Here is a 27627-nt window from a genome sequence, read left to right as displayed (position 1 = left end):
TGTACAAAGATCGCAATAAGTTGTTTCTAAGAAAAAGAAAAATGTGTCACGCATATTTTTAAAAATGACCTATTTTCACAAATCCGTAAACCTTATATATACATATATATTTTTTAGTTTCACATTATTTTTTACATCTCTTCGTTCTACTCCAATTTATACAAATTCAAAGTTGTGTTCTCTAAAAATTTATTATAATTATATATATAATTTATATTATATATATAAGCTATAAGTAAGAAATAAAATTATTTTTGCAGGAATAAAAAAATATACATACATTGTATTTGAAGAATTCGAAACAATGTATTACCGAATGAAAAAAAATTAATCCATCACTTCCTTCAATAAGTTACGCGGCACACGTAATCATCATACTTTATAAATAACGCGTTTGAAAAAGAAAAAAAATCGAAATACCGATTGCGAGAGCGAATGGTTTCGCGCTCGCAACGTCGAGAATTGTTCGAACCGATATCGATCAACGACTAACGCGATATGGCAAATCGACGACGAATCGTTAAAATGCCGTGACGTTGCGCCTCATCGCGAAAACCGTGCGCACCGACAATCAGTATACATAAAAGCAGAAGCGTTGGCGAATCGTATACGCACTTGTCAGAGTCTTATTGACGTCACGATGACACTTGTTTGTCACGACCGTGCGATACAATCTACGACACAACGATAAATATAATTTTCGTGCGCATGTGCCTGCCACCGGCTATTTCACGTTGTCGGCCAGCCGCATTTAACGTTAATGATATTTATTTATTCACAATAAAAATCCAATAATAAGCCAGTAAGAGCCGCAACGCGGGTGGTAAAGGCGTAAGTAAAAACAATAAAAAGGTATAAATCAAAAATAAACTAAGACAAAAAATTTAATTAAACGTTTCGATCCTTCCTTGGGATCATCTTCAGTAACTTGTCAACACAAAAATAAACAAAGTATGTAACATAAAAAGTTTTTTTAAAACATTACGCTATCAAAAATATCAGACTAAAAATAGATATAAATACAGAATACGTACATAAAAAAAATTAGAAATTATATAACTCATAAAGTCATAGCAAAATCAGACATAATGGCGTGCGTCGCAAGACAAGCCTCTCATCGATTCCAGTCGTTGAAAGACGGAAGTAGTGCGTGGAAATGCTACCCATAGCAAAGCTATGGAAAAAAAACACGTCCAAAACTTAAATAAATTGAGTAATATAACCCAATTAAAACGATAAGAAACTGAAACTCACTAATCCAACACACGCCAAAAGTCAAAGAACGCACGACCGTCACGTTCGAGAGTCTAAGTTAAATTAAATGTCAAAGAATAAGCAGACATACACGAATATCCCAAAAACAAAAATAATACAGAATTAAGCAAACACATCGATATGAGTAAAAAATTAAACGGTCGGCATATTCTTCAAAATCGATATATAAGTAGAATGCAGATTTTCGGTATCCTTCTGCTTATTAAGGCCATTTTTTTGTCTCTTAATAAATAACATCTCCGACACAAGTCTTATGCAAAAAAGGTTCCTCATCCAAGATTTCCACATTATCCCAATCAAAATTATGTCCCTGCAACCGATGCTCAGTAATAACAGAAGTATGGTTAGTATTTCTGTTAATATGATTTTTATGCTCTTTAACACGAGTGGACAATAGTCTTTTTGTTTGTCCGATATAAGAAGCGTCACAATCAGAACACGAAATTTTGTAAACAACATTATTGTGTGAGGATCTCGGTAATTTATCTTTATGAACTTTAATATATGGTTTTAATTTGTTTAAACCAGTATAAGAAAGTTTAACATTTGTGCCCCGTATTGTGTTTCTAAATCTTTCAGAGAAATTTCGGACATATGGAACATTAAAAAACGAGATTCGATTATCAAACGTCGAATCCGAAAAACTTTTATTATTCACATTAATAATATCTTCCTTTTTATCAAATAAATATTTTAATCTATCATGAATTGTTTTAAAAATAAAATCTGTTGAGTAGCCGTTATCAATTAAAATCTTTATTATTAATTCAAGATTATTCTTGTGGAATCTTGGATGAGAAAGACGAAACGCTCTATCAGTCAAACAAAAAATTATGCCTCTTTTGTGAATGAAAGGGTGATTAGAAGCATAATTCAAAAATCTTCCCGAAAATGTTGGTTTACGATACCAGTCAAAAATTAAAGAACCGTTTTCTAAAATTAAGGTCACGTCTAAAAAATTCAATCTATTGTTTGTTCCCTCTTCCAGTGTAAATTGTAACCTCTGATGGTATGAGTTGAAAGTATTTAACACTGGTGTCTTCATAGAGAAAGGAACAGCCATTGCAATATTGTCTACATAACGAACGTAAAACGGTAAATAAAACGGAAGATTTCTGATAGCCCAGCATTCTAAATCGCGCATGGTCAGATCTGCTATTATCGGAGACAACAGAGAGTCCATGGGTGTGCCAAAAGTTTGTTGGTAAATCTTACCATCAAATATGAAAAAAATAGAAGAAAGCACAAACCGAACTGCCAATAAGAACTTGTCACGTGATATAGAGCAATTATTATTTATCAAATCCCATCTGTGGGAAACACTATCAATAGCAAGCTCGATAGGGACATTGGTAAACAATGAAATAACATCAAGTGATATCAATTCCCAATGATTATCTATGTAAACTCCGCCATATTTATCTACTAATTGGAAACTGTCTTTAATATAACTATCCGCTAACGGAACAGAATCAAAAATAATTTTATGTAGAAATGAAGCGAGAGAATATAACGGAGTGTTAATGGAAGAAACGATGATTCTCAATGGGCAGCCCGGCTTGTGTATCTTTGGAAGTCCATAGGCCCTCGGCAAAACACCATCAGTACAATTAAGCGCTTTATAAGTCTTATTAGATATAAATTCGCGATTCTTCCATCTTGCGAGAACTTCGTGGAGACAACTAATTAATTTTCTAATAGGATTCTTCTGAACAACATTTTTTATTTATTTATTCTCATTTCTTATTCTATATGCGCATCTTCACTATTATCAATACATTAGCACTTTGTTTGAGCATGCAAACACTCTCATCCTTACACGACAATTTCCAATTCTTCCCTTTTTTATTAATAAAATAGTCTCTCGATGATTTTTTATGAGATATTAAATGACTTTATATATATTCTCTTTTATTTCGCCTAAATTATAAATACGATAAAAAGTGGAGTAATCTCCTATAATTTCATATATTTTAAGATTATTGCACATTTTAAATTGTACTTTGATTTGATTATTTTTATTGGACTTTTGATTACATCAGGCGCCACATCAGGCGCCGCATCAGGCGACATAGTGCCAATGGAAACTTTCACACACGCTTGGTCGGGATCAGTATATATTGACATTATATAGATGCGTGCAAATTAATCACTCGATTAACTCTTCGCTCGTGTGTTTACGCGATAGTGATTGATTTTTCGCGGAAAAATTACTACCGCGTGATTTATCGGTATGTCGCGGAAATGCCTTCACCGACAATAAATATAAATTCATTACTGGCTAATTAAGATTCATTTACTCGCAGCGTAATTATGCATGCATGTTAATAAGAGCGCATACGGACGTGTTCGCGAGTATGAGTAGCACAAACATGTTAATGGACAATAACGCGTCCGAAGGAATCTTCCGATACCGTTATCGCCGATCTATACCGTTACGGCTACTAATACCTTTTCCCGTGGAATGTGCAAATTCATTAGCACACGCCGGACGTTTTTGCGAAAAATGCAATAAAAGATGTCCGTGCGATTGAACGGGAAAGGAAAGTCTTTTGATCTCGGCGAGAGAAGGAAATCCGATGGAGATAGGCTCCAATATGAGAGAACCGTTTGTCTAGGTAGCAAAGCGCGTAATGCTAATTACAAGCTAGCAGACACTAACTATCGCAATCTTCTCACGGGACTCCTGGACGCAAAAGGAAAATTGATGCCGTTGCAACTTCGATTGCGGTAAACATATGAAGTAGACAATCCGAGTACGGTTAACGTGGAATTTCTCTGTGCGCAGAACCGCTGATTTAGCCTCGCACATTCCAAGACGCATACTTATATCCAAGATTGAGTACAACCGTATAGTAATACCTACGAGTTCTTCTTATAGCGAAAAATAACTATTCTATGTATCTCTTTTCCATCTCCAGTGCGTTCTTTAGGAGTTGGAATTCTTTTGTTTGCACACCATGATAATCATTAAGGAGATTCCTCAGCGAATGATCAACTCCGAAAATAGTAGCGCTCTCATTTTGGAATTAAAAATATTGGTAATTAACTGATTTTCGAAAAATACTTCATTACTGATAATTTGAATTTTACATTATAAATCATCCAGATCAAACATGTATTAAAAATCCATGTATACATGGAATCCCATTGTGCCATTGTGTTTAATACTATTATAGGTTTGAACGGAAATATATATTGCTGTTTTTCGCTCTACTATACCTGCAATGCACGCACACATACGTACGAATCGTAATATAAACTATATTTTTATATTAGACTTTGAATCTAGATATCTAGAGAATCTAGAGAATAATAGTGCTTTCTTTCTGTACCTTAATTCCAGAGAACTTGTGTTTATATTCATACAAAATGTATATTTTTTACATGAAGCACATAATATGGTGAGTTGACAGCTCGTTTGTCATTCAAGACGTCATATTGAGATAGAAGATAAAAAAAAATATAATTTTGTAATTATTTTTCATTTTTCATATGAAATCGAACTTTCCTGGGTTCTTTGATACATGTATTGCAATTGTAGAGAAGCATTTTTAATTCTGTCTTAATGTAATGCGACAAAAAATTAGAGAAGTACGAAAATAATTAGTCGATAAAACAGACAATCACGAAAGATCTTCTTAACTTCTTAATTTTTTCAAATAAATTCGAGTATGCGAAAAAAATGTTGGAACGTAAATGTCGGAAGAACAAAAACCGGATTTTCACACGTGGCGATTTCATTGCCGCGGAGAAATAGAAAGCCCTCGTGCGTGACAGCAATTCGCTACGTGAATACCGGACGATCGCTTCTAGCTTGACTCCTGAGCTCATCGACCGGTTAACCTTGTCCGTATGTGAGCACCAGAGAAATCACAGGTCTCCTACTCGAGATTGCCGACGAGGCGTATATGCTCGGTTGACCGAAATATGCATGTATATAAACTGTGCGAGAAACACACATATTGTACAATTATATAGAGATGAGATTTAACACAGCTTACTATATATAGCACATTTCACATGCAGAGGTCCACCTGAAAGTGAATTGTTAAGGATTTTTTAAGTAATTATGAAAACACATGTTAATGCACATATTGCATAAAGTTAAAGGTAAAAAAAATAAGTATTACATGCTTTGCATTCAAGTTATTAAAAATAAGTCGTTTTAAGAAATTTTTATTTTTTTCGGTACTGTTGACTAAAATTACAAAATATACGAAATTTTTAGACATGAATTTTTTAGAATTTTTCCTGTACTTTCGGATAAAACATTTAATTTTAGGGAAAAAAATTTAATAGTATGAAAAAATCAATTTATTATATTTAAATAAATAAATGAATTATATTCACTTTTCAAGATATAAAAAATTTTCAAAAATACTCCAATATATGTAGAATATAGTACCATAAAGGAAATTTTGGAATCTACTCGTAAACGAATATTGTTTCCAAAACAAAATTGGATTTTACCCAAATTTCAACCAAAAACTCAATAATATCAACTCTTCAATTAATCTAATGATTTAATACAAGAATTTCATAAATAATATATTTTTTTACAAATAATTACAAAATAAAAAATAGTTTTAAACATTTTGTTTGTATTTTATACATTTAAACTTATGTTAGTTATTTCTTCTTTATTTTGAAAAAATCGTATTCCTTATTAAAACTAAATTCTTTTAAAATTAATTGACCTTTGCAAATTAATTGAACATTTATTTTAACAACCCAAGAAACCAAAAGTGAATTACAAACATATTTTATAAAATGGCGGAATTGAAGATGGCTATTGAGAAAAAGGGAAAAAAAGTCTTTTAAATTTTTATATAGTCAGAGAAATCGGTTTCCTTGACATATAATATTCATACAAAAATGTATGAGATTTTAAGCTCATTTATTTCCTAAGAATTCATATTTTAAACATTTTTCTGGATTTTTTAAATAAAGTATACTGTTTTACACTGTTTTGGAGAAAATGTTGCACAAAATGGATATTTTCTTGTAAAATCTGTAATTTAGAAATTATCGTGGAAAACTGTTTCAAAAAAAAAATTAAAGTGCAAAGTTTAAATCTTAAAGCTTTTTGCCAATAATAAATATTTGTTCAAACAAATGCAAAGTTTAAACAAATAATTCTAAAAAAGCGTATTATATACTCTTGAAGAACATTTTTTTATACAAACACACACACATACAAATACACACATTTATATATACATATATATGTATATATTTTTTTTAATTTAATTATAACATAAATATAAAATAAAAGTAAAGGATAATTTATACACGTTTATTAAATTTCAATGTATGTTAAATAGCTTTTATTAAGATAAGAAATATTTCATATTTAAATGTAAATTCACACACTTGCACAAATAGATTCTGTTGCACCAGCAGATATTGTATATGTATAATTATATAAATTTACATATGAGGTGAATTCTTTATAAGATGTAATAACAACTTTTTATAAACAGGAAATGTGTCTTGAGCGCTTTCTATAATATAATATTCACCGTATAAATATTCACCAAATTAATTATGATAATCAGAGAGAGGAGGGAAGGAATATCGCGCTCAAAGAGATTCGGGCTATGTAAATCGGATTTTTAGATCTCGGCGGTACGTGGGAAAACTCTCGTAGGTGCTCCTCCTCTTTTCTTTCGCAGGGTACATACTTAACACACAGAGTTCCTTTGTCCGGGCAGGTAAAAGATTATCATCGCGCGTTTAACCTCGCGTTCTTTTGGTACTCTTCAACCGACGCGCACGCATATTATTCCTAGCGGATAGCTGCTCTCAGCTCGGACCATAAACCATCGGCCGCGATTACCACAACGTCATTTTTCACGTTCCATCGCGAACTACATTGATCCAGACCTCCCACGCGGCGGATAAAGCACAGTGGAGCATACGCCGCGTCGCGTCGGTTCTCTATCACGCCTGTGCCGCTTTCGAGCACATTCCAGGCGAGCGATCAGCCTCGACGATTTGTTGATCTTGAAATGATGCAAGGTCTTCGTACTTGGTGCAACAGCACTCGCGCCACGTGCAAACAAAAGCAGCAGCGATCATTGATCGACTCGTGTATCGAAGCTCTCGATTAAACACGCCCTTCAACTCTCTAGATATAGCAGAATAGGGAAGAAATAGATCACAAAGAGAAGAAATTAGACTTATAGTAAGATCGAACAAAATACTTTGCATTAATTTTATATAAAATGGATATTGATTAAATTAGCTGGTTTTTCATATTATGATATATCTTATGACCTCTGTTGAATAAAAGATGCAATTGCCTCAAAGCTTCGATAATAGATTACAGTTAGTCAAACAACTCGAGTTTTTCATGTTTGACTGATTATAAATTAGTAATTGTCTATTATTTAGCTTTGAGCTCATCACATTTTGTGTTCAGTGGATTATAAGCTACACTCAGCTACAGCATGTGAGAAAATAGCTGATTTTATAGGGATTTCAATTTTATTTAAGATTTCATATAAATTCAAAAATTTCGCATCACCCCCTCCCTCCCATATAAAATTGAATCTTAAATACGAAAAACTCAAATTTTGCAAATTGTTTGATTAATTGTACCTCCGTAACTGTCCATTATTTAGCTTTGCAGCTATTGCATCTTTTGTTTAGTAGATAATAATAAGCCACAATATATGAAAAACCAGCTAATTTAATCGAAAACTACTTTATATAAGATCAGTACAAAATACTGTATCAACAATTTTTAGAAATGTAAAATATTTCCAGTTTGTTAGAAAAATAAAATTAAGATATACAAGAAAGTTACAACACAGGAAAACGCAAATTCCAAAAAATAATTTTTGTCCGAGGATTGATTAGTTTTCAAAAGATAAGGATAAGATCATTCTTCGGCTTACATTTCCACAAAACATTTATGACTTTATTATTATAACTTATATAAAGGCATTATTCAGTTCGCTAATTTTTTTTTTAATTATAATTAATAATTTCAATACGTAGGCAGTACCATACACAAAAAGGAAAAAAATTTAATAAAAAAATTAAAAAGTACAAGAAGATGCAAATAGGAAACAACACTATTCAATTAAAAAGCATATTTTCTAATTGCATTTTGCAATTACGAATATCAAAATAAAAAACATCAATTACACCGAGCAAATAAACATGATCATTTTATTTCTCGGATCAGACACACACGTGTCTTTATTTTCGATCGTTTATAATCATCTTGTTGACAAATTGTTTTTCGTTTCGTCTCTGTCGGAAATTGATCACGACAAACATATTACGAAGCTATGGATCAGCCCTGACGTAAAGATCAATAGCACGAAAGAAATACTCTCGTACCGCTTGTATATATATATATATATATATATACATATATATGTATATATATGTATATATGTATATATGTATGTATATATACGTATCATGTGTGTTGTGCACATTCGCAGTCTACAATTAATTCCGGTCCGTGATCCGCAAGATCCCCCCCTTCTTCTTTCACCCCAGCAGGCGTCTCATGCCCGTATATGTGCGACGAGGTGCACCTACGCGGCGACCACGAGTCAAGGCTCCCTGAATAACTGCAACTTACGTCGCGGAATGCCACGACGTTGCTCCGTCGCGTAAACAAGTTTCGCGCCCATTCCCGCGCCGCGTGGCAATCCCTCATCAGCCGCATACACGCGTGGGCCGTGCGTGAGGGCACGTGTGTCGTTTGATGCGATGCGAATGCCAGAAAACGGGGATGCAGCTGTCTGTCATGCGAGTGTAAAGTATATACACGCGGTACCGATCGAACGCGCATTTCGGCGCCTCCTTTCCTTCTCTCTTACCAATTTATTATACTAAAGAGAGATATTGTACTACGTATTATATACTCCGTTCAACGAGAGAACGTGCATCGAACGAAAATTCGTCAGTTTCGGACATGTTTTTGCCCATCTCTCCCTTCGTTGCTTGTTTAACTTATCAATGCCTGCAATAAATGACACACCGCCTGTATGAAGTTAGCCCCCCATTTTTCGAATTTTAAAATTTTAAAGGTTGTTCCAGGTTGTTCTAGACTTGTTCTAAATTGTTCCAAAAGATCAAATTTAAAAAATAAAAATTTTCGCGAAAAATGGAAAAAAACGATTTTTTGACCTGGCCCCCCATTTTTCGAAAATCGAGCTTTTAAAGGTTGTTCCAGATTGTTCTAGTTGTTCTAAACATTGTTCCAAAGTGATAATTCCCTAAACAAAATATTTCACGAGATATAATAAAAAAATAGTTTCGTGCGCTAAAACAGTATTTTTACGTTTTCGGCTATAGTTATTATCTCTTAAACACCAAACTGTATATTTTAGCTAAAAACGAACAGAACAACCTGGAACAACTCTCAATTTTGCTAGAACATAATTTTAAAGAGTACTTTACTCTTGGAAATAAACATATTTTTGTTGTTTTTTCGTGTTTTTCGACCGATAACGACGTGACAGCGGTCCCAAACTATAGAACAATTACGTACTGGCATAGAACAACTTGGAACAACTCTCAGTTTTGTTAGAACATTATTTTAAAGGGTACTTTACTCTTGGAAATAAACACATTTTTTTTGTTTTTTCATCTTTTTTGCTCGCAAAAGTCGCGATAACGGTCCCAAACTATAGAACAATTACGTACTGGCATAGAACAACTTGGAACAACTCTCAATTTTGCTACAACATAATTTTAAAGAGTACTTTACTCTTGGAAATAAACACATTTTTCTTGTTTTTTCATCTTTTTTGCTCGCTAAAGTCGCGACAGCGGTCCCAAACTATAGAACAATTACGTACTGGCATAGAACAACTTGGAACAACTCTCAGTTTTGCTGGAACATTATTTTAAAGAGTACTTTACTCTTGGAAATAAACACATTTTTTTTGTTTTTTCATCTTTTTTGCTCGCTAAAGTCGCGATAGCGGTCCCAAACTATAGAACAATTACGTACTGGCATAGAACAACTTGGAACAACTCTCAATTTTGCTAGAACATAATTTTAAAGAGTATACTTTACTCTTGGAAATAAACACATTTTTCTTGTTTTTTTGTGTTTTTCGTCCGATAACGTCGCGACAGCGGTCCCAAACTATAGAACAATTACGTACTGGCATAGAACAACTTGGAACAACTCTCAGTTTTGTTAGAACATTATTTTAAAGGGTACTTTACTCTTGGAAATAAACACATTTTTTTTGTTTTTTCATCTTTTTTGCTCGCAAAAGTCGCGATAACGGTCCCAAACTATAGAACAATTACGTACTGGCATAGAACAACTTGGAACAACTCTCAATTTTGCTAGAACATAATTTTAAAGAGTACTTTACTCTTGGAAATAAACACATTTTTCTTGTTTTTTCATCTTTTTTGCTCGCTAAAGTCGCGACAGCGGTCCCAAACTATAGAACAATTACGTACTGGCATAGAACAACTTGGAACAACTCTCAGTTTTGTTGGAACATTATTTTAAAGAGTACTTTACTCTTGGAAATAAACACATTTTTTTTGTTTTTTCATCTTTTTTGCTCGCTAAAGTCGCGATAGCGGTCCCAAACTATAGAACAATTACGTACTGGCATAGAACAACTTGGAACAACTCTCAATTTTGCTAGAACATAATTTTAAAGAGTATACTTTACTCTTGGAAATAAACACATTTTTCTTGTTTTTTTGTGTTTTTCGTCCGATAACGTCGCGACAGCGGTCCCAAACTATAGAACAATTACGTACTGGCATAGAACAACTTGGAACAACTCTCAGTTTTGCTAGAACATCATTTTAAAGGGTACTTTACTCTTCGAAATGAACACATTTTTTTTGTTTTTTCATCTTTTTTGCCCGCTAAAGTCGCGATAGCGGTCCCAAACTATAGAACAATTACGTACTGGCATAGAACAACTTGGAACAACTCTCAGTTTTGCTAGAACATTATTTTAAAGGGTACTTTACTCTTGGAAATAAACACATTTTTTTTGTTTTTTCATCTTTTTCGCCCGCTAAAGTCGCGACAGCGATCGTAAACTATAGAACAGTTACGTACTGGCATAGAACAACTTGGAAAAACTCTCAATTTTACTAGAACATGTTTATTTCCAAGAGTAAAGTACTCTTTAAAATTATGTTCTAGCAAAATTGAGAGTTGTTCCAAGTTGTTCTATGCCAGTACGTAATTGTTCTATAGTTTGGGACCGCTATCGCGACTTTAGCGAGCAAAAAAGATGAAAAAACAAAAAAAATGTGTTTATTTCCAAGAGTAAAGTACCCTTTAAAATAATGTTCTAGCAAAACTGAGAGTTGTTCCAAGTTGTTCTATGCCAGTACGTAATTGTTCTATAGTTTGGGACCGCTATCGCGACTTTAGCGAGCAAAAAAGATGAAAAAACAAAAAAAATGTGTTTATTTCCAAGAGTAAAGTACTCTTTAAAATAATGTTCCAGCAAAACTGAGAGTTGTTCCAAGTTGTTCTATGCCAGTACGTAATTGTTCTATAGTTTGGGACCGCTGTCGCGACTTTAGCGAGCAAAAAAGATGAAAAAACAAGAAAAATGTGTTTATTTCCAAGAGTAAAGTACTCTTTAAAATTATGTTCTAGCAAAATTGAGAGTTGTTCCAAGTTGTTCTATGCCAGTACGTAATTGTTCTATAGTTTGGGACCGTTATCGCGACTTTTGCGGGCAAAAAAGATAAAAAAACAAAAAAAATGTGTTTATTTCCAAGAGTAAAGTACCCTTTAAAATAATGTTCTAACAAAACTGAGAGTTGTTCCAAGTTGTTCTATGCCAGTACGTAATTGTTCTATAGTTTGGGACCGCTGTCACGTCGTTATCGGTCGAAAAACACGAAAAAACAACAAAAATATGTTTATTTCCAAGAATAAAGTACTCTTTAAAATTATGTTCTAGCAAAATTAAGAGTTGTTCCAGGTTGTTCTGTTCGTTTTTAGCTAAAATATACAGTTTGGTGTTTAAGAGATAATAACTATAGCCGAAAACGTAAAAATACTGTTTTAGCGCACGAAACTATTTTTTTATTATATCTCGTGAAATATTTTGTTTAGGGAATTATCACTTTGGAACAATGTTTAGAACAACTAGAACAATCTGGAACAACCTTTAAAAGTTCGATTTTCGAAAAATGGGGGCCAGGTCAAAAAATCGTTTTTTTCCATTTTTCGCGAAAATTTTTATTTTTTAAATTTGATCTTTTGGAACAATTTAGAACAAGTCTAGAACAACCTGGAACAACCTTTAAAATTTTAAAATTCGAAAAATGGGGGGTTAACTTCATACAGGCTGACACACCAGGCCTTTGAAGCATTAGACTGCCGATATCTCTCTCTATTTTATTTACATACCGATGCACGTTCTCTTGTAGAAAGTATAGATGCTAGATTCATGAACGTTAACTTGCTTAATATTCTTCCACGGCTGTTTCATCTTTTCTTTAAAATTTTAAGAATATTTCCATCTCTCACATGTCTCTCACGTGTCTCTTACGTCTTATATATCAATAAAGTGTGTAAAATATTGCATAATTAGGGACCTCCTTTTATAAAAAATGTATGCTATAGGATATATATATATATATAATAATAATAATAATAATAATATTAATATATTGCTTCAATTGATTTAAAACAGATGTTTCATATCTGTTACTTCTACAGACTTTATAATCTTTCATATCACCGTTGGCATTATCATCTGAATGGCAATCCTTAGTAAGAAATCCTCCTACTCTTTCGAGACAATGCTCTCGTTACATACTATAAAACCGATAATAGTCTGTTGTCTGAATCCTCCAACAATGGAGATTGTCGTAGCCTCAAATCGACCTTCGGTGCACCGCATGCTTAAGAGAACACGCGTCGATCGACGGTATCGATGCACTATTGCACGATTTGGCACGATTGCAATGCGGCAGATCAATAGCAAACTGCCAAATGTTCGGAATAGATACGAAAAAGCGATGTTACTATTTATAAACAAAACTTAATTACGACAATTAACCGATTGTAAAATAAGGAGAAAATGAGAATGAGAGTAGTCTATCTCACTTTATATATACGATTCCAGAAAAAAATTAAATAACTTAATTAAGAGAGGTAAAGACAAGATAAAAACATGCACAAAACCGATGCTGTATACATGATTGAATGTAACGACTGTGATGCAACATACACTGGTCAAACAAAAAGACAATTGGTACACGTATCAATAAATATTGTAAAAATATAAAAACGCATCTCAGCAATCACAGTGTAGTTATTTAGCATCGAATTCAACACGGACATGATTTTAATTGGATTAAACCTAAAATCTTACACTGTGAAAAACATAAAAGAAAAAAAGAATTAGCTGAAATGTTTTTTATTAAAAAATACAACAGCAATTTGCGAGCGTCTTTTTGTAATGCTTTTGTTTAAATCTGACACGAGACGGGTCAAATGATATACTTGCCTTCGTTTTAACATCAGTAATCCACATCTTTCACATTGACATCTTGAAAGGTAACATTAAAATTCCGTTTAATATCTTTGTAACCATGTTTCTTGATTTTAAAGTAATTTGACACTTATTAGAACCTTTTTTTATTCTTTATAGTCAATTATATGTATTTTACGATTTTGCAGTAACACTTGATAAGGACCCGTACCCAAGGGTCGTAACGTTGTGTATAGAACAATTTGTATTGGCCAGTCAGGTCGAATTTCAATTATTCCAATTATTTTCAATTATTTGATGTTTATCTCACTTTACTTTTACACACCCAATATCTAATTGCAAAATAATACTATATATTATGCGGCAATGAAATGGACTAACTGCCTGTAGATGAACGACGGTGATAAAAGTTTCACGCAGCAGATGAACGCATAAGTCAGGGATAGTCTCGTTTGCCGAGCGATTTCCACGGGCGGATTCCGCTCCGAGACAGTTCACGTCGTGTCAAGGACAGACTGGCTATTTTGCGCGGGCCAGGTGTGGGTGGAGTGCATCGACCTGCTTACTTGCATACTTATCCGCGCGTGCAATAGCGTCCGCTCGCGGAACGCTTGCATATAGCCGCTCATCGGCGCGGCATGAACGTAGCTCAGCCGGAACGCGAGGGACTGTGAGAGAGACTATTCGGATGCCGGTTAACCCTTTCTCGACAGAGTTGCTCGCTTGAAAATGTTCACCGTCGCGAATATGCAAACGGCGAAATGTGCTCTTCCCAGACTTCTAGCGAATCAGATCACATAAAAAGAAAAATAATGGAGCATCTTATATTAGTGCGAAAATTAAGAATTTCCGAGAAATTTCTCGTGACCCTGAAAGGTATAAATAAGATGAATGTTCTGTTATTTATGAAAGAAACTTCGATTTTATCTTATAAATAAAGGTTCTAATCTAATCTTGATTTATATCTGATTTTTCTTAGAATACTAAAATTCTAAGGAAGATAAAGAATAATTTAAACTTGCGCTAACATTTAGTCAACATTAATGAAACTGATAATTAACCCTGGTCAGTGCTGTACACATACAGTATCATAGATAAAGAGTCATAGGTAGAATCATAGATAAAGTCATAATATCATTATATATACTTAGTTTTTAAATCACCATAGTTTTTGAAATTTAAATTACATGTGTTTTTTTATATTATTCATATACATATAAAACAAGTTCAGTATTATTGTATTTACAAAAGAGATATAATTATTTTATGATGTATTTTTTATTTTTAAATGTTATTTCTCGTGTTCATTCGCATCCACCTACGCGGTAGAAATCAAAAGGCAGCACTTGGATATTTTTTATTCTCAACATCGCAACTGAATGAATATCACGCGATAACAATAGTTGCAAATAAATTTAATAGGTAAATATAATGGCTAATGTATCACTAAATAGAAAAGACGTTCATATCGAATGTATGCTACGCTTGGCAGCTGATATGATAGCGCGCCACGTGTGTGCCAACAACGTCGAGGCCAACGCAATGCGCGGTCATAATCCGAAAAAAAGTTCTCGCATGCACGAGCTAAGCTTCATCATGTGAGAGAGGGAGCAAAAGAGACAGAAAGGTGTTTAGGAGAAACCACATTAACAAAGCTTTGAAATTGTTTTTATCGCTTCATATCAAACATCGCACTTAATAATTGTTTTTTTTTCTATCATGACTTAAATAATTACGCAACAAATTAAAAATTGTTGATATTTTTACAGAGATTTGTGAAAATTGAGGTCCTATTTATCGAAACGTCACTGTGCTTTTTAGGAAATCTTTGCCAACAGCGAGAATGATTAAGCGAATGTGGCGCACGCGAGAGTAATAGCATGAGCTAATATATCCACGCGCTGAACCAAATCGAAGAAATCGACCAATAGAAGAGAGTGACGTTTCTTATATGAGTTTGTCTGTCAATGACCAGCACGTAGCATATCAACGGTACAAAAACGGCGTAACATAACACTATGTATGGAATTCGATGCCGTAACAGAGAGATGCAGAACTAGTCACGTTGTAACTGACGTTGCACCATCGGAAATGCAGCTTGCACTTTCGTTTTGCATCTACACGATGACGGTCAGCTGATTGCTGCGTCACATGAATGTGATGCGCACCGTGCTCTGGTTTCAATTTGCCAAGTAATCAATTTGTGCAGGTATTTTCGGAAAGCGACGCAAAAAGATCGATATACGACTTTTGTATATGGATTTTCTTGAGATACAAACAATATAAAATAATATTTTTGTTCCGTTTTTATCGTTTTTTATTATTCACAGCTGAGTAAACTGTGACTCTTGTCACAGTTTACTCAACTGTCTTCTTTACATTTGGAAACTTCACAACCGACGAAAATATCACAAAATTCTCTCAGGGCAATCACTAATGATGCCAAGGAGATCAATATACACATAGAAGCCAATAAATTTCTCAATGATACAATTAACCCTTTGGAAAATACTAATAAAAAATGGTTTGTTAATCTGTCCAACACAGACATTCCGCCTAACGTTTCTAATCTGTTGCAAATGGGTGATAAATTCTGTCTTCCGAATATTAGTAAAAAAACAGCGATACATGAATTCATCAAGGACATAGAGAGTAATAGCAAACGAAATAATATTAATAATCTCACAACAATCAGAAATATCGCGGTTCCAAAATTTGCACAACTTCTGAACACGAAGGATAAAAATGACGTAAGTCAACAAAAATTACTTGGTGCACACAGAGATTTAATAAAATTTTGTAAAGACAATCCGAATGTTCTATTCACACGCGCGGACAAGGGTAATGCTACGGTGGCAATGGAAAGATCTCATTATATTAACAAAATGGAAAACGTTTTAAAAGATGTCAACACTTACACTATTGTTAAAAAAAATCCGTGCAAAAAAATAGAGAACGATTTGAATGATTTGTTGAAGAGATGGCTTAAGGAAGATTATATTTCAAAAAACGAATATTACAAATTACGTTGTAGTGATTCTCTCCTTCCAAAAGCGTATGGATTACCGAAAATCCATAAGGAGAACTATCCAGTTAGAATCATAGTTTCATCGGTTGATACAGCTCTATACTCGCTGGCTTCGTTTTTACAAAACACCTTACGAACTAGTCTACCCAAAGCGAAAAGTCATATTAATAATAGTTTTGATTTGTACAGCATATTGTCTGGTAAAAAGATTGATGAGAATGATAGGATGTTTTCCTTGGATGTGGTGTCTTTGTTTACGAACGTTCCTCTGGATCTTGCGATTGACGGTATTAACGATAGATGGGATCACATTGGAATAAATACTAAAATACCGAAAAACGAATTTTTGGGGGGTATAAAATTCATATTGACTTCTACATATTTTACATTTGATGACATAATTTATAAACAGACGTTTGGGACCCCTATGGGGTCACCGTTATCACCAATTATTGCAGACCTGGTTATGCAAGATCTTGAGGATACAGTTCTCAAAGCGTTGAATTTGGAATGTTTGTTTTATTTTCGTTATGTGGATGACATAATAGTGGCCACCTCTATGACTAATATGACTCAGATTGTGAATAATTTTAACAACTATCATGAAAGACTTAAATTCACGGTCGAACAAGAGGTTAACCATAGCTTGAATTTCTTAGATTTATCACTTAAAATTATTAATAACAAAATATATATAGACTGGTATCAAAAAGAAACCTTCTCAGGAAGGACGTTATCATTTTATTCAAACCACCCACTATGCCACAAAATAGGAATAATATATAACCTTGTAGACAGATGTCTATTGCTATCACATCCACTATTTTTTAATAAAAATTTGGAGTTAATTATTAATATACTCAGAAGCAATGGTTACCCTCTTGATCTGATTTTTAACAAAATTAATCATCGGATAGAACACATCATATCTAAGGGGAGCATTATAGAGAGACAGGCCAACATAGAAAGAACAAAAAGTATAAGAAATGACTCGGTCAATAAAAAATTCTTTGTCATTCCGTATATAGATGGGATCTCAGAAATGATTGTTTCCTCGGTAAAAAATAAAAATTGTATGGTAGGGTATAGATGTCTCAACAAACTGGACAATATTATTAAAGCGCAGAAAGATAAAACTAAACATCCATGCAATTCGAATGTGGTTTATAAGATCAGTTGCAATAATTGTAATGCATCTTATGTAGGCCAAACAAAGAGGCAATTGCAGACGCGAATAAAAGAACATAAAAATAATATTAGGTTGGACTCAACGAAACATTCAGTAATTTCTGAACACATAATAAATGAACATCATACTTTTAATTGGGACAATGTTAAGATCATGGACAACGAAAATAATTATTATAAAAGACTCATTTCTGAGATGCTACATATCAAGGAACAAAAAAATGGACTAAATTTAAACAAAGATACTGAGTTACTTAGCGAGTCGTATTTTGATATTTTGGATATATTAGCGAACAAGAAATAATAATAGGACAAATAGGACATTAACGAGTAAAACATAGATATTAGATCATATATAAACACGCACGCTCTCCGATCAAGTAGAGTTTAAAATGAGCTGTCTTTCTGTATTGTTGGTTTGTTATGTGTTATCCTTAATAACTGTTAATAAGTAGCAAAATTATCAAGAAGAACGATGATAGGTAAGCATACTACCAATTGTAGGGGATACATATTATAATTTGGACATGCGTTGATCGGTAATTTTTTTATAAATCGCAGCGCCTACGGAACGGGTTAATTTCTCGCATATTAACGATGAAACTATCCGAGATCTGAACAAAATCAGGGATCATATCGAGGCGAACATTGTTGGACAGGACGGATTGAAACACGCGTTAATTACTCAAAAACTCTTGATTCTGAATAACTATAATTAAATTTCGATATTATGTGAATTGTAAGAATTTATATTTCAATAATTATACTGAAGAAGACCGCGTGCGGTCGAAACGTTTATAGAATGATTGTAATTTGCGTTAGTTTTAATATAATGACTGTAGTTTTATAATTTATACATGTAATAAATGGTAGTTGACTGAACATCTCGAATATTCAGCTCGATAAGTTGGCCTTATATTTATCACTTTAAAAACAATTAAGATAAAGAAAAACTTCCGCCTACCAGCATAAATGAGATAAAGATAATGAAACAACCGAATAACAACATAATTATAGATGTCTTTTTTTCCGCTATACTTATTTACGATTACGAGGCAAAATTGAATATTTACGACTTCGAGAGATATGTCAATTTTATTACAGATTTTCACATTATTGAATTACAAACCGCTTGACAATGTTTATTTTTCGACGACAGCTCGCGTGGAATATACACTTATATACCTGTACTTCAATATATACTCTCTGAGCTCTGCGAATTGCCTACTTAAGAGTGAAACGCACAGTCGTAAATACGACAGCTTTGAAGCTGCGTTCGGTCATAATGGCGTTAACCACGGTTTACCGCTTTGCATGACTGATGCGAGTGAATTGTTCCAAGCAATAGTCACACTGTTGAACTGTTACTCTCGTGCATGACGACGACTTCGCTTATGCGGTTCTCTCAAAGTCGTAGAAATCTAACTTATACAAACACACGGTGTCGAAGGAAAATTGATATTTTGTTCATTCATATCATCGAAAAAAGAGTAAATAAATAATAAATAAAGACGCGATAATAAAGAGATTTAATTTAGATAAATAAAGAAATTAATTTTTAATAGATAAGATAAAATTGATCAAGATAAAGTTTATGAAATGAAAACATATTTGGATAAAGTATTCCACATTAATCTTGGGACCTATTCTTTAACCTTTAATGATCATTGCGCAGCTATTACATATTCCAAAAAATCGACGTAATGATGCATAACAATATTGTTAAAAGTTATAGGCCCTTTATGTAAAATGGATTTTGAATTATCCGGTTTTTCCATATATTATAGCTTATGGCTTACTGAGCAAAAGATGTAAAAACCTCAAAGCTAAATACGGACAATTACTGACAATGAGCTACAATCAGTCAAACAATTCGCAGAATCTTTTTTCATATTTGACTGGCTGTAAATTAGATGATCTTGCCTAGACCTTGGGATCGTTATCTATGATCAAACTGATAAGATTAGTAAATATATATTTTTAACTTATATTTGAAACTTTTTTTCTAAAATACATATTACAGTTTATGAAATATACTGTTTCCAGATTTGTGGCTCTATATGCGTAATATAAATTATGTAAATCAAAACATTAAATTCTCTACATATATTACTTATTTTTCAATATAAACGTGTATAATTGATTTTATTTGGAAGATATATCAAGAACATAAAGCTTAAAAATCTATATATGATTTCCAATAATTGATAATAAATCTTGATTTTCATAACTTTTCCCGGACTTGGTGGACAAATAATTGTTATTTTCTGCTTCTATAGAAGATTCTACAAACAGTTTCCAATGATTGATTTAGGGCTTTTGAGCCAAAAATGGCTTATTTTTAACATCCTTTAATTATGTTCATTAATATATCAATGGATGTAGTAACAAAATATATAAAGCTATTTGTTTCTATGTTATGTTTGCGATGTATACATATGTCATTTCTTTTTTTCTTTTTTTAATTCCTTATCTTTCTTAATGATATTTGTATCGCAACTTTTTTCACAAATTTTAATTTTTTTAAATCAAATTACTGAGAGGAATTAATTAATCAACCGTATTAATCACGGCGCAGGTCATAAATGAACCTAAACTTAATCAATTTGCGCGTCATTTACTCAAATAGCACGAGTATCAATAATGCTCGATGTTTCCTTTACAAAACATCGATACTTCTTGTCTTATCGGTATCGTAACATAAATTAAAGCAAAGCAGTGAAGATAACTGCAAAAAAATATGTGTACTTTGAATATGTATTTTTAGTATTTTATGTATTAATTAAATAAAGTATATATACGTGAAGGAAATGTTGCACTGATGTATCGCATGCAATCGGATAATTTAATATTTAATATGTCACAGTATCAGATTATCTTTTCAGATAGCACTTACTGAGATGTATGTTCTGTTGTGTGCAGATACCTTCTCCGCAGTTATCGACAAAAATATATATCAGTGCCCCAATTTCAATCTAGCGTAAGCATCTCTAACAGGTTTATTTATACGTTTGTATCTCGTAAAGAAACACGAGTTGTTTGTTTTTATTTCCCTGCTTTGTACTCGCAATGATAAAAATACACATTGACATTCGATAATTCCGAGATTAAATGTACCTACTTAAATTTTAATTCAAGACTATAATATCTCGAGCAAAATGTTTTGTCTAACTTCTTGTGCATGCTTTCTAATTGTATCTAAAAATATTCTCACGATTTCTAGTCGAAAAGTGAGAAAGGAGAAATTTTATTTAGTATATTTACACTTTAGATTAATTCCCTGTCTGTGGAAATTGTCGGAAGCGGTGGTCAAACGTCAGTGCCCGCGTTTAATTTAATTCGGTGATACGTGCATGCCTTCGTCTCGGCGCCTATAAACGGGCACTCGCGATACAGATCACTTCCGGGTGCCTTCTACCTTCTAACCTGTCTATATAGAGCTCTTTCTGTGTCTCTCTCTCTCTCTCTTTCTGGCACCTCGCGACCTCTTCGCGAGCAGCATGACAGCGAGTCATCATCGACACACGTCATCATGACTATACGCCATGTCAACGTGACTCACAATGATATATATATATATATATATATATATATATATATATATATATATATATATATATATCACAAATATACGAAAATAATTTCAAAAAAGCAATCGATCGTCTCTGGTTTGAAAGTTTCGAAGATTTGTTTCAATTTAATCCAATTAAAACTAAAATTAAAAAAAAGGTAGGATATATTTAATGCAACACTTAAATAATTAATACAGAATAGAATAATACTTGCATATTTTTGATAAAGATTTTTAGATCAGATTTTTTATCGAAAAATATTTTGCTCTAATAATTCGGAGACACCATAAGTAGAATTGCATGCGCTGATTTGTCATAAAATTTGAAGAAACGATTTCGCATATGTTGTTATTATTATAAATCGCAAAATGTTATATGAAAAATGTTATTTAACATACAATCATCTTTATTAGAAAACCCAAGAATCCCCGGTATGTATATATTGCGTAATTATCACTCTGTGAGTGCACATCGTCGCTGCGTTCATAAAAAAATGATACTTGTTTACGTCGATATTTTAAAAATAGTGTCGCGTCATGCATGATAACCGACAATCATTCTATACGATTCATAAATGCGCATAATTATCGAGATCGAAAATATTTGAGTATTTACCATGCCATGAAACTAGACTTCAAAGTTTTTCAAAAAAAAAAACATAATTATAATGAAAAAAATTTATGATAAAATTTAAATAATAATTTAAATGACATTAATCGATCATAATCAATAATTATAAATTTAAATAGCTTTATTAGAAGTAGACATAACGTGATCAAAAAAGCTATTTAAATGAATAAATACGATATATCTAAGGTCGATCTAAATATTTATAATATTAGATATTCAAATGGAGAAACAGAAATAAAGTATTTTTTTAGTTTTTTCATAATTTTTTTTTTAGTTTTTTCAGCATTTCCTCTTTCCTGCTGTGCTTCAATAATCAGCATATAATAGCCATGTTCAAAGATTAATAATTACCATTGCCACGCTAATGAAAACGATTCGGCACGAAGATCGAACGATCGTCAATTTGTTACAATAAACGGTAGATGCAAAGCGTATATGATTATTTATTCATTTTGAAATACATACGTACAACTTTCTATACGTACATTATATGCGCAGATAATTTTATTTTAACATTTTAAAATAAATTATTACTCGTATTCGCTCATATATGCATGCACGTGTGTAAAAGAGACAAAAATAAGTTTAAAAAATTAAATATTATAATAACAAGTGATAATTTATTTTAATATTAAAATAGTATTATTATATATATATATATATATATATATATATATATATATATATATATATATGTATATATGTATGTATGTATATATACATATGATTCATATATGAAAGAGAGAATACGAAAAGATTAGGATAAATATCTTTACATATGATAGTGTGTAAATGATGGTATAGATATAAAAAATACTACTAAAATCTATAAAAAATAATAATATTTCTATTGTTGTTTTTTCTCTTTGAATTTAATTAAATAAATGCTTGATAACGTGATCTAATTTCCTTATAATGTTATTCATTTTCAATTTGAGAGAAAGATGCTTATCATGCACATACACACACATACATACACACACACACACTCTTTCTCTCTCAGAATCTTTACAAAACGTCTTATATAACGGGTTTCGTGGAAACGTTTATCCAAGTAGAAAAATATGCATCGGCCAATGCCGAAGCAGCCGTTATTCGTACATCACTCTAATAATTCTGTTTGTTCCAGCGGACGAGGCGAACAGCAACTGACTCACGCACTCGCGACTCACCGCGCAACCTAGATCCGATTTTATCTCCGTGCTGTAACACGCCGTGCATCGTGCCATTACGAATAGCTCGAGAAAAACAACGTGTCGCCGTACGTGCGTCGTACGTACGTACGTCGCGCACATATATAGAGCCTTGCGCGTTCGTAGAAAATGTATCTATCTGCTCTTTTATGAATGAATGTCCGGAAAGGAGAAAGTGCGCGAAACTCTACTCGCTTGTCGAATCGGCGATCGCGATTTCATCAGCGGCCCCGGAGGACTCTACAAGCAGGTTCGGCTTTACACACACAAAGACCCCGAACGACTGTTTTCGATTACATCACGTTTTTCCTGCCCACTTGGTCGCATTTATATATTGTATCTTGATTAATTTTATACAGAAAGAAGTTCGTTCATTTTAACCCCCCCCCCCCCCGGGCTCAGTTATCAAATATAATTTTATAGTATTTAAAAAAAACTGGTTTTGAATCTTCAAACCCCGGCCGGAAGTAATTCTGACCTCCTATAAAAATATCATTTATCCGTTTGGTAGCTCACCATCAAAGTTGTCTAAAATAACAAATATGTCATTATTGTGCTCAGAAAATATCTATATATTTCTTCTGAAAGGTATTTAACATATCCTAGATACCAAATAATCTACATAATATGGCACAACAACCTACGGCACGAGCACCAATTTTATGTTCAAGACACCTCCATGAGATAAATACCTTGGATGTAGACAAAATCTTTAGAAAAGGATGAATGCAAAAACCAGAATTCTAGGAGTCATGTTCAACTATAAAATAAAAACATCATTAGTTTATTGCAAGCGGAAAAGCATCGTGTAAGCATAAACACAACGAATACACTTTATACACCACCAACATTAATGACGTCATAACATTGACCGGCGGATGTTTTTGGGCATCAGCATCTATACATTTTCAATTCTCTTATGTGATGGCCTATAATTTTATATATATCTCATCTCTGAGCCCAGGAGGCCCTATATAAAGGGACAGGAACACCTATAAAAATAGGCGAACTTTAATGAGCAAAAAATGTGAAGAACAATGAGAGAGAAGGATATAATGGCTATGCTCATAAGTATTTACATTGGTGAGATTGCATTATCTTCTTTTTTTATGTATTGTATTTTCTTGATGGCGCTTAAGCGTGAACATATGTCTTGATCAGCCTATCGGGAACGGCCGAGGAAAGTGAAGAACGCGTAGTATACGCACGTCTCATGATGTCAACGGGGTCGTCATTTGCGTGCGAATCGCACGTACGTGCATTCGTTGCGCATATATGTATACCCCGGGCTCTTTCCTCCCGCATAATTAATGCCACGGAACGAAAGGTGTAACGTCACGAATCAAAAACTTCGTCGAGGCTCTTTGCACGAAGCCCGAGCTGCGAGTCGATTGTGTCGCAGTTGGGCCGCGAGAGAGGAGTGAAGCAATCCGAAGTGTAGCAATCGGAACACTCGGAGATATATGAGATAAATGGAAAGTCTTCTTATAACGACGTAATTGGAAGCGTAAACCGCGCACAATACCAACGTCGCCCGTAATTCGAAAGCGATATAGAAACGCGAAAAGAGAAACGCAAATCACGGGCTGATGTAAATCGAAATTCCACTTGTGTAATAAATATATATATATATATATATATATCCAAGACGTTCCCGCGTTCATCGTGTATATAAATGGGTACAAGTTGACAAAATTAGAATGATTATTCCCGTTCGCGTGAGCTTTAAAACATATACTTACGTTACACGTGCGAAACCTATTTGCTCGAAGCTAGGTATCGTCTTAGCAAATTAACTCACGAGCTAATAAGTATTGTATTATCTAAACTTGCGTTATGGCGCAGCGTGTCGTATATGTATATATAAATGACCTCGAAAAGATTGAATCGGTTAATTCTAACAAAGGCGTTGAATTACGATATGTTTTCCCAAGCGGATCACATTCGTTCGACACTAGTTCCGATCGACTGAAATCGTGACGACTATCACGGGCAAGGTCGTGCGATAGACAACGGGCAAACGGAGGCGGAGTCATGTCGAAGGGAAGAGCCAGTCGATGATAAAAATGAAGGCGCGGGCGTCTCCTTTATTTTCGATAAATATAGCGGGTACACATTCCTTCGCGTTTGATTCGTGTAGATTATTTCGCAATTCCTCGCCATATATACATAATCGTGCGAGGGCAATTATCGCGTCAGCTATAATTTCGGAAATCAATTCTTGATGGAAATCAATTGCTTTCCATTTAGCAACACAAAACGACACAAGCGTCATTCTATCTTTGTTCTACATTCTATATAAGAATAAAGATAGAATGATGCTTGTGTCGACTTGTGTTGCTAAATTGAAAGCACCATCTCATGTTATCATTTAAGCGCCTCGCGCAAACTCCACGATAAATCGTGGAAATGTGAATAGACGGGCTATTAAAGACTTGTTTAAATTACTTAAAACCGGCAGAATTTTTTACTTTAAATTTATATTCAAAGAAACTGTAATAAAAAAATCAATCTTTTTCAAGCAGAAAAAAGTTCAACTGTAAGTTACTAAAATTTCCTGCTTATAGAATAGATCTTATTGGTAAATCATTTTGCTTTTTAGATTCAACATCCAATCACAGATCGTATAGACGAAATAATACTGATTTTCCACTTTCTATTAACAGAATAAATAACGATAATAATATGCTTTAAACCTGCCTTCCTTGACTAATAACAAACTTGTGTTCAAAAGATGCCATGCAGTAGTTTGAAAACTAACGTGATGACTTAACTACGGTGACCGTCCATCCTTTATTTTAGACAACAGTTTATTTCAAGTAGCTGTCCTTTAGATTTATTCATTTTTCTAAAAAAAAACTCAATTTTGTTCTTTATTTTTAAAGTTCTGTCTTTTATTTTTTATAGCGTTTTAATGTCTAATATTATAACATGAGAATTTGTACAAAAACAACCTCTTATCTGGAACTTCTTATCCGGAACCTATTCAAGAAACCAAGGATTTGTTGTTTTTAACATGTCAGTTCCAAACTATAAAAATACATATAGACTTCTAGATAATCACAGAATTATTTTTTTTGCTCGTCGATCTCCAATATGATCGCAAACTGATTTGGAAACATGTTGAAAAGTCCTGCAATTTTCAGGTTTGTCCTTTACTTTCTCTCAGAAAATATGGTGACCGTACATATGTATAACGTACGAAGTAGATACTGAATCCAAGAACTGATCGTGAAATTTCGTGTGCGGGAAAAAGAAGCAATAATCTTTCAGTTAACCCTGGAAGTAGGCGCGTGCAGATGGATAACACACTCCGCTCTCGCAAGCACACATTTTTAATCGCCGCGCTTTTATAGCGCGTGTGCGACCGCACGGTGGATAATAAATGCGACGCACAATGATAAATGGCGCATAACGTACCACGATTTGTCTAGATATACGTGCACACATCGAGGAGCTCTTAAAAAAATCGTTTATTCGCTATCCAGACGACGCGAAAACAATATAATTCATTATACACGCGTGTCAAAACGCCTGACACAAACTCGCACATTTTTCATTTATTGTCAAATTATTCCCATACATACAGGATGTTTCTGAAATTGAGTCAGAGATTTTAAGGGCGTATTCTAGGGATCAAAATAAAATATGAAAATTAGTACTCTTTATATCTTCCTCTAAAAATCGGATCAAATTGTCAAAATCACACAAAAATGAAGTATTCACTACTAATTATTTCACTGTGCAAAATTTCAACAATATGTGAAAGTCTCCAAGAGCTATAGTACATTTCTCGATTTTTAACCCAACTTTAGAGGACTATATAACTCGGAGGAAAAGCATTTTTAGATCCATGTTTATAGGATCTTTTTTTCTTAATGCGCCGATAAAATCTCTAACATAATTTTAGAAACACTGTATAACGATTCATTTCTACACGTTAGATATTTTATACTGGATACAAAATAACCTTGGAAAATTAAAATATCTCGGTCAATATATGTATAGGTATACGTAAGCCTGGATGACAATCGTGAGCATCGCTTATTTGCTCACGCCGAATTTATCGAACGACAATATTAGCACAAGTTGTTTCCTTCTCCGGTAGGCGTTTCCAATACATTTCGCATCCGTTGTATTGTCTGTGTATATACGCACATACGTCACATCAGTTCTGCGCAACGATAAATAAGAATCGGGTAATAAGTGAATCCAATAATGATTGACGTCGCTCGTGACGTTTATTTGCCAGGGATAGAATC

The 27627-nt window shown here is 33.4% G+C and overlaps 2 protein-coding genes across 2 annotated transcripts in view; both read right to left on the bottom strand.

Annotated features, from left to right (window-relative positions):
* The window catches only part of LOC114933213 (uncharacterized), a 52145-nt gene that overhangs the window by 22083 nt on the left and 2435 nt on the right, over window positions 1–27627 (bottom strand). The window lies entirely within an intron of this gene.
* On the bottom strand, window positions 1080–3348 carry LOC146724700 (uncharacterized). The gene is made up of 3 exons (XM_085490286.1): window positions 3313–3348; window positions 2014–2983; window positions 1080–1174 (listed from the first exon to the last, which is right to left on the bottom strand). Exons 1-3 carry the CDS (start codon window positions 3346–3348, stop codon window positions 1080–1082), a joined length of 1101 nt encoding a protein of 366 aa, XP_085346412.1.

The sequence above is a fragment of the Nylanderia fulva genome, unplaced genomic scaffold (assembly GCF_048542155.1).
Source record: "Nylanderia fulva isolate GAGA-0341 unplaced genomic scaffold, ASM4854215v1 Scaffold12, whole genome shotgun sequence".
Taxonomy (NCBI): Eukaryota; Metazoa; Arthropoda; class Insecta; order Hymenoptera; family Formicidae; genus Nylanderia; species Nylanderia fulva.
The sequence above is the reverse complement of the archived record's forward strand: the minus strand, read 5'-3'. Positions and strand labels throughout refer to the sequence as shown.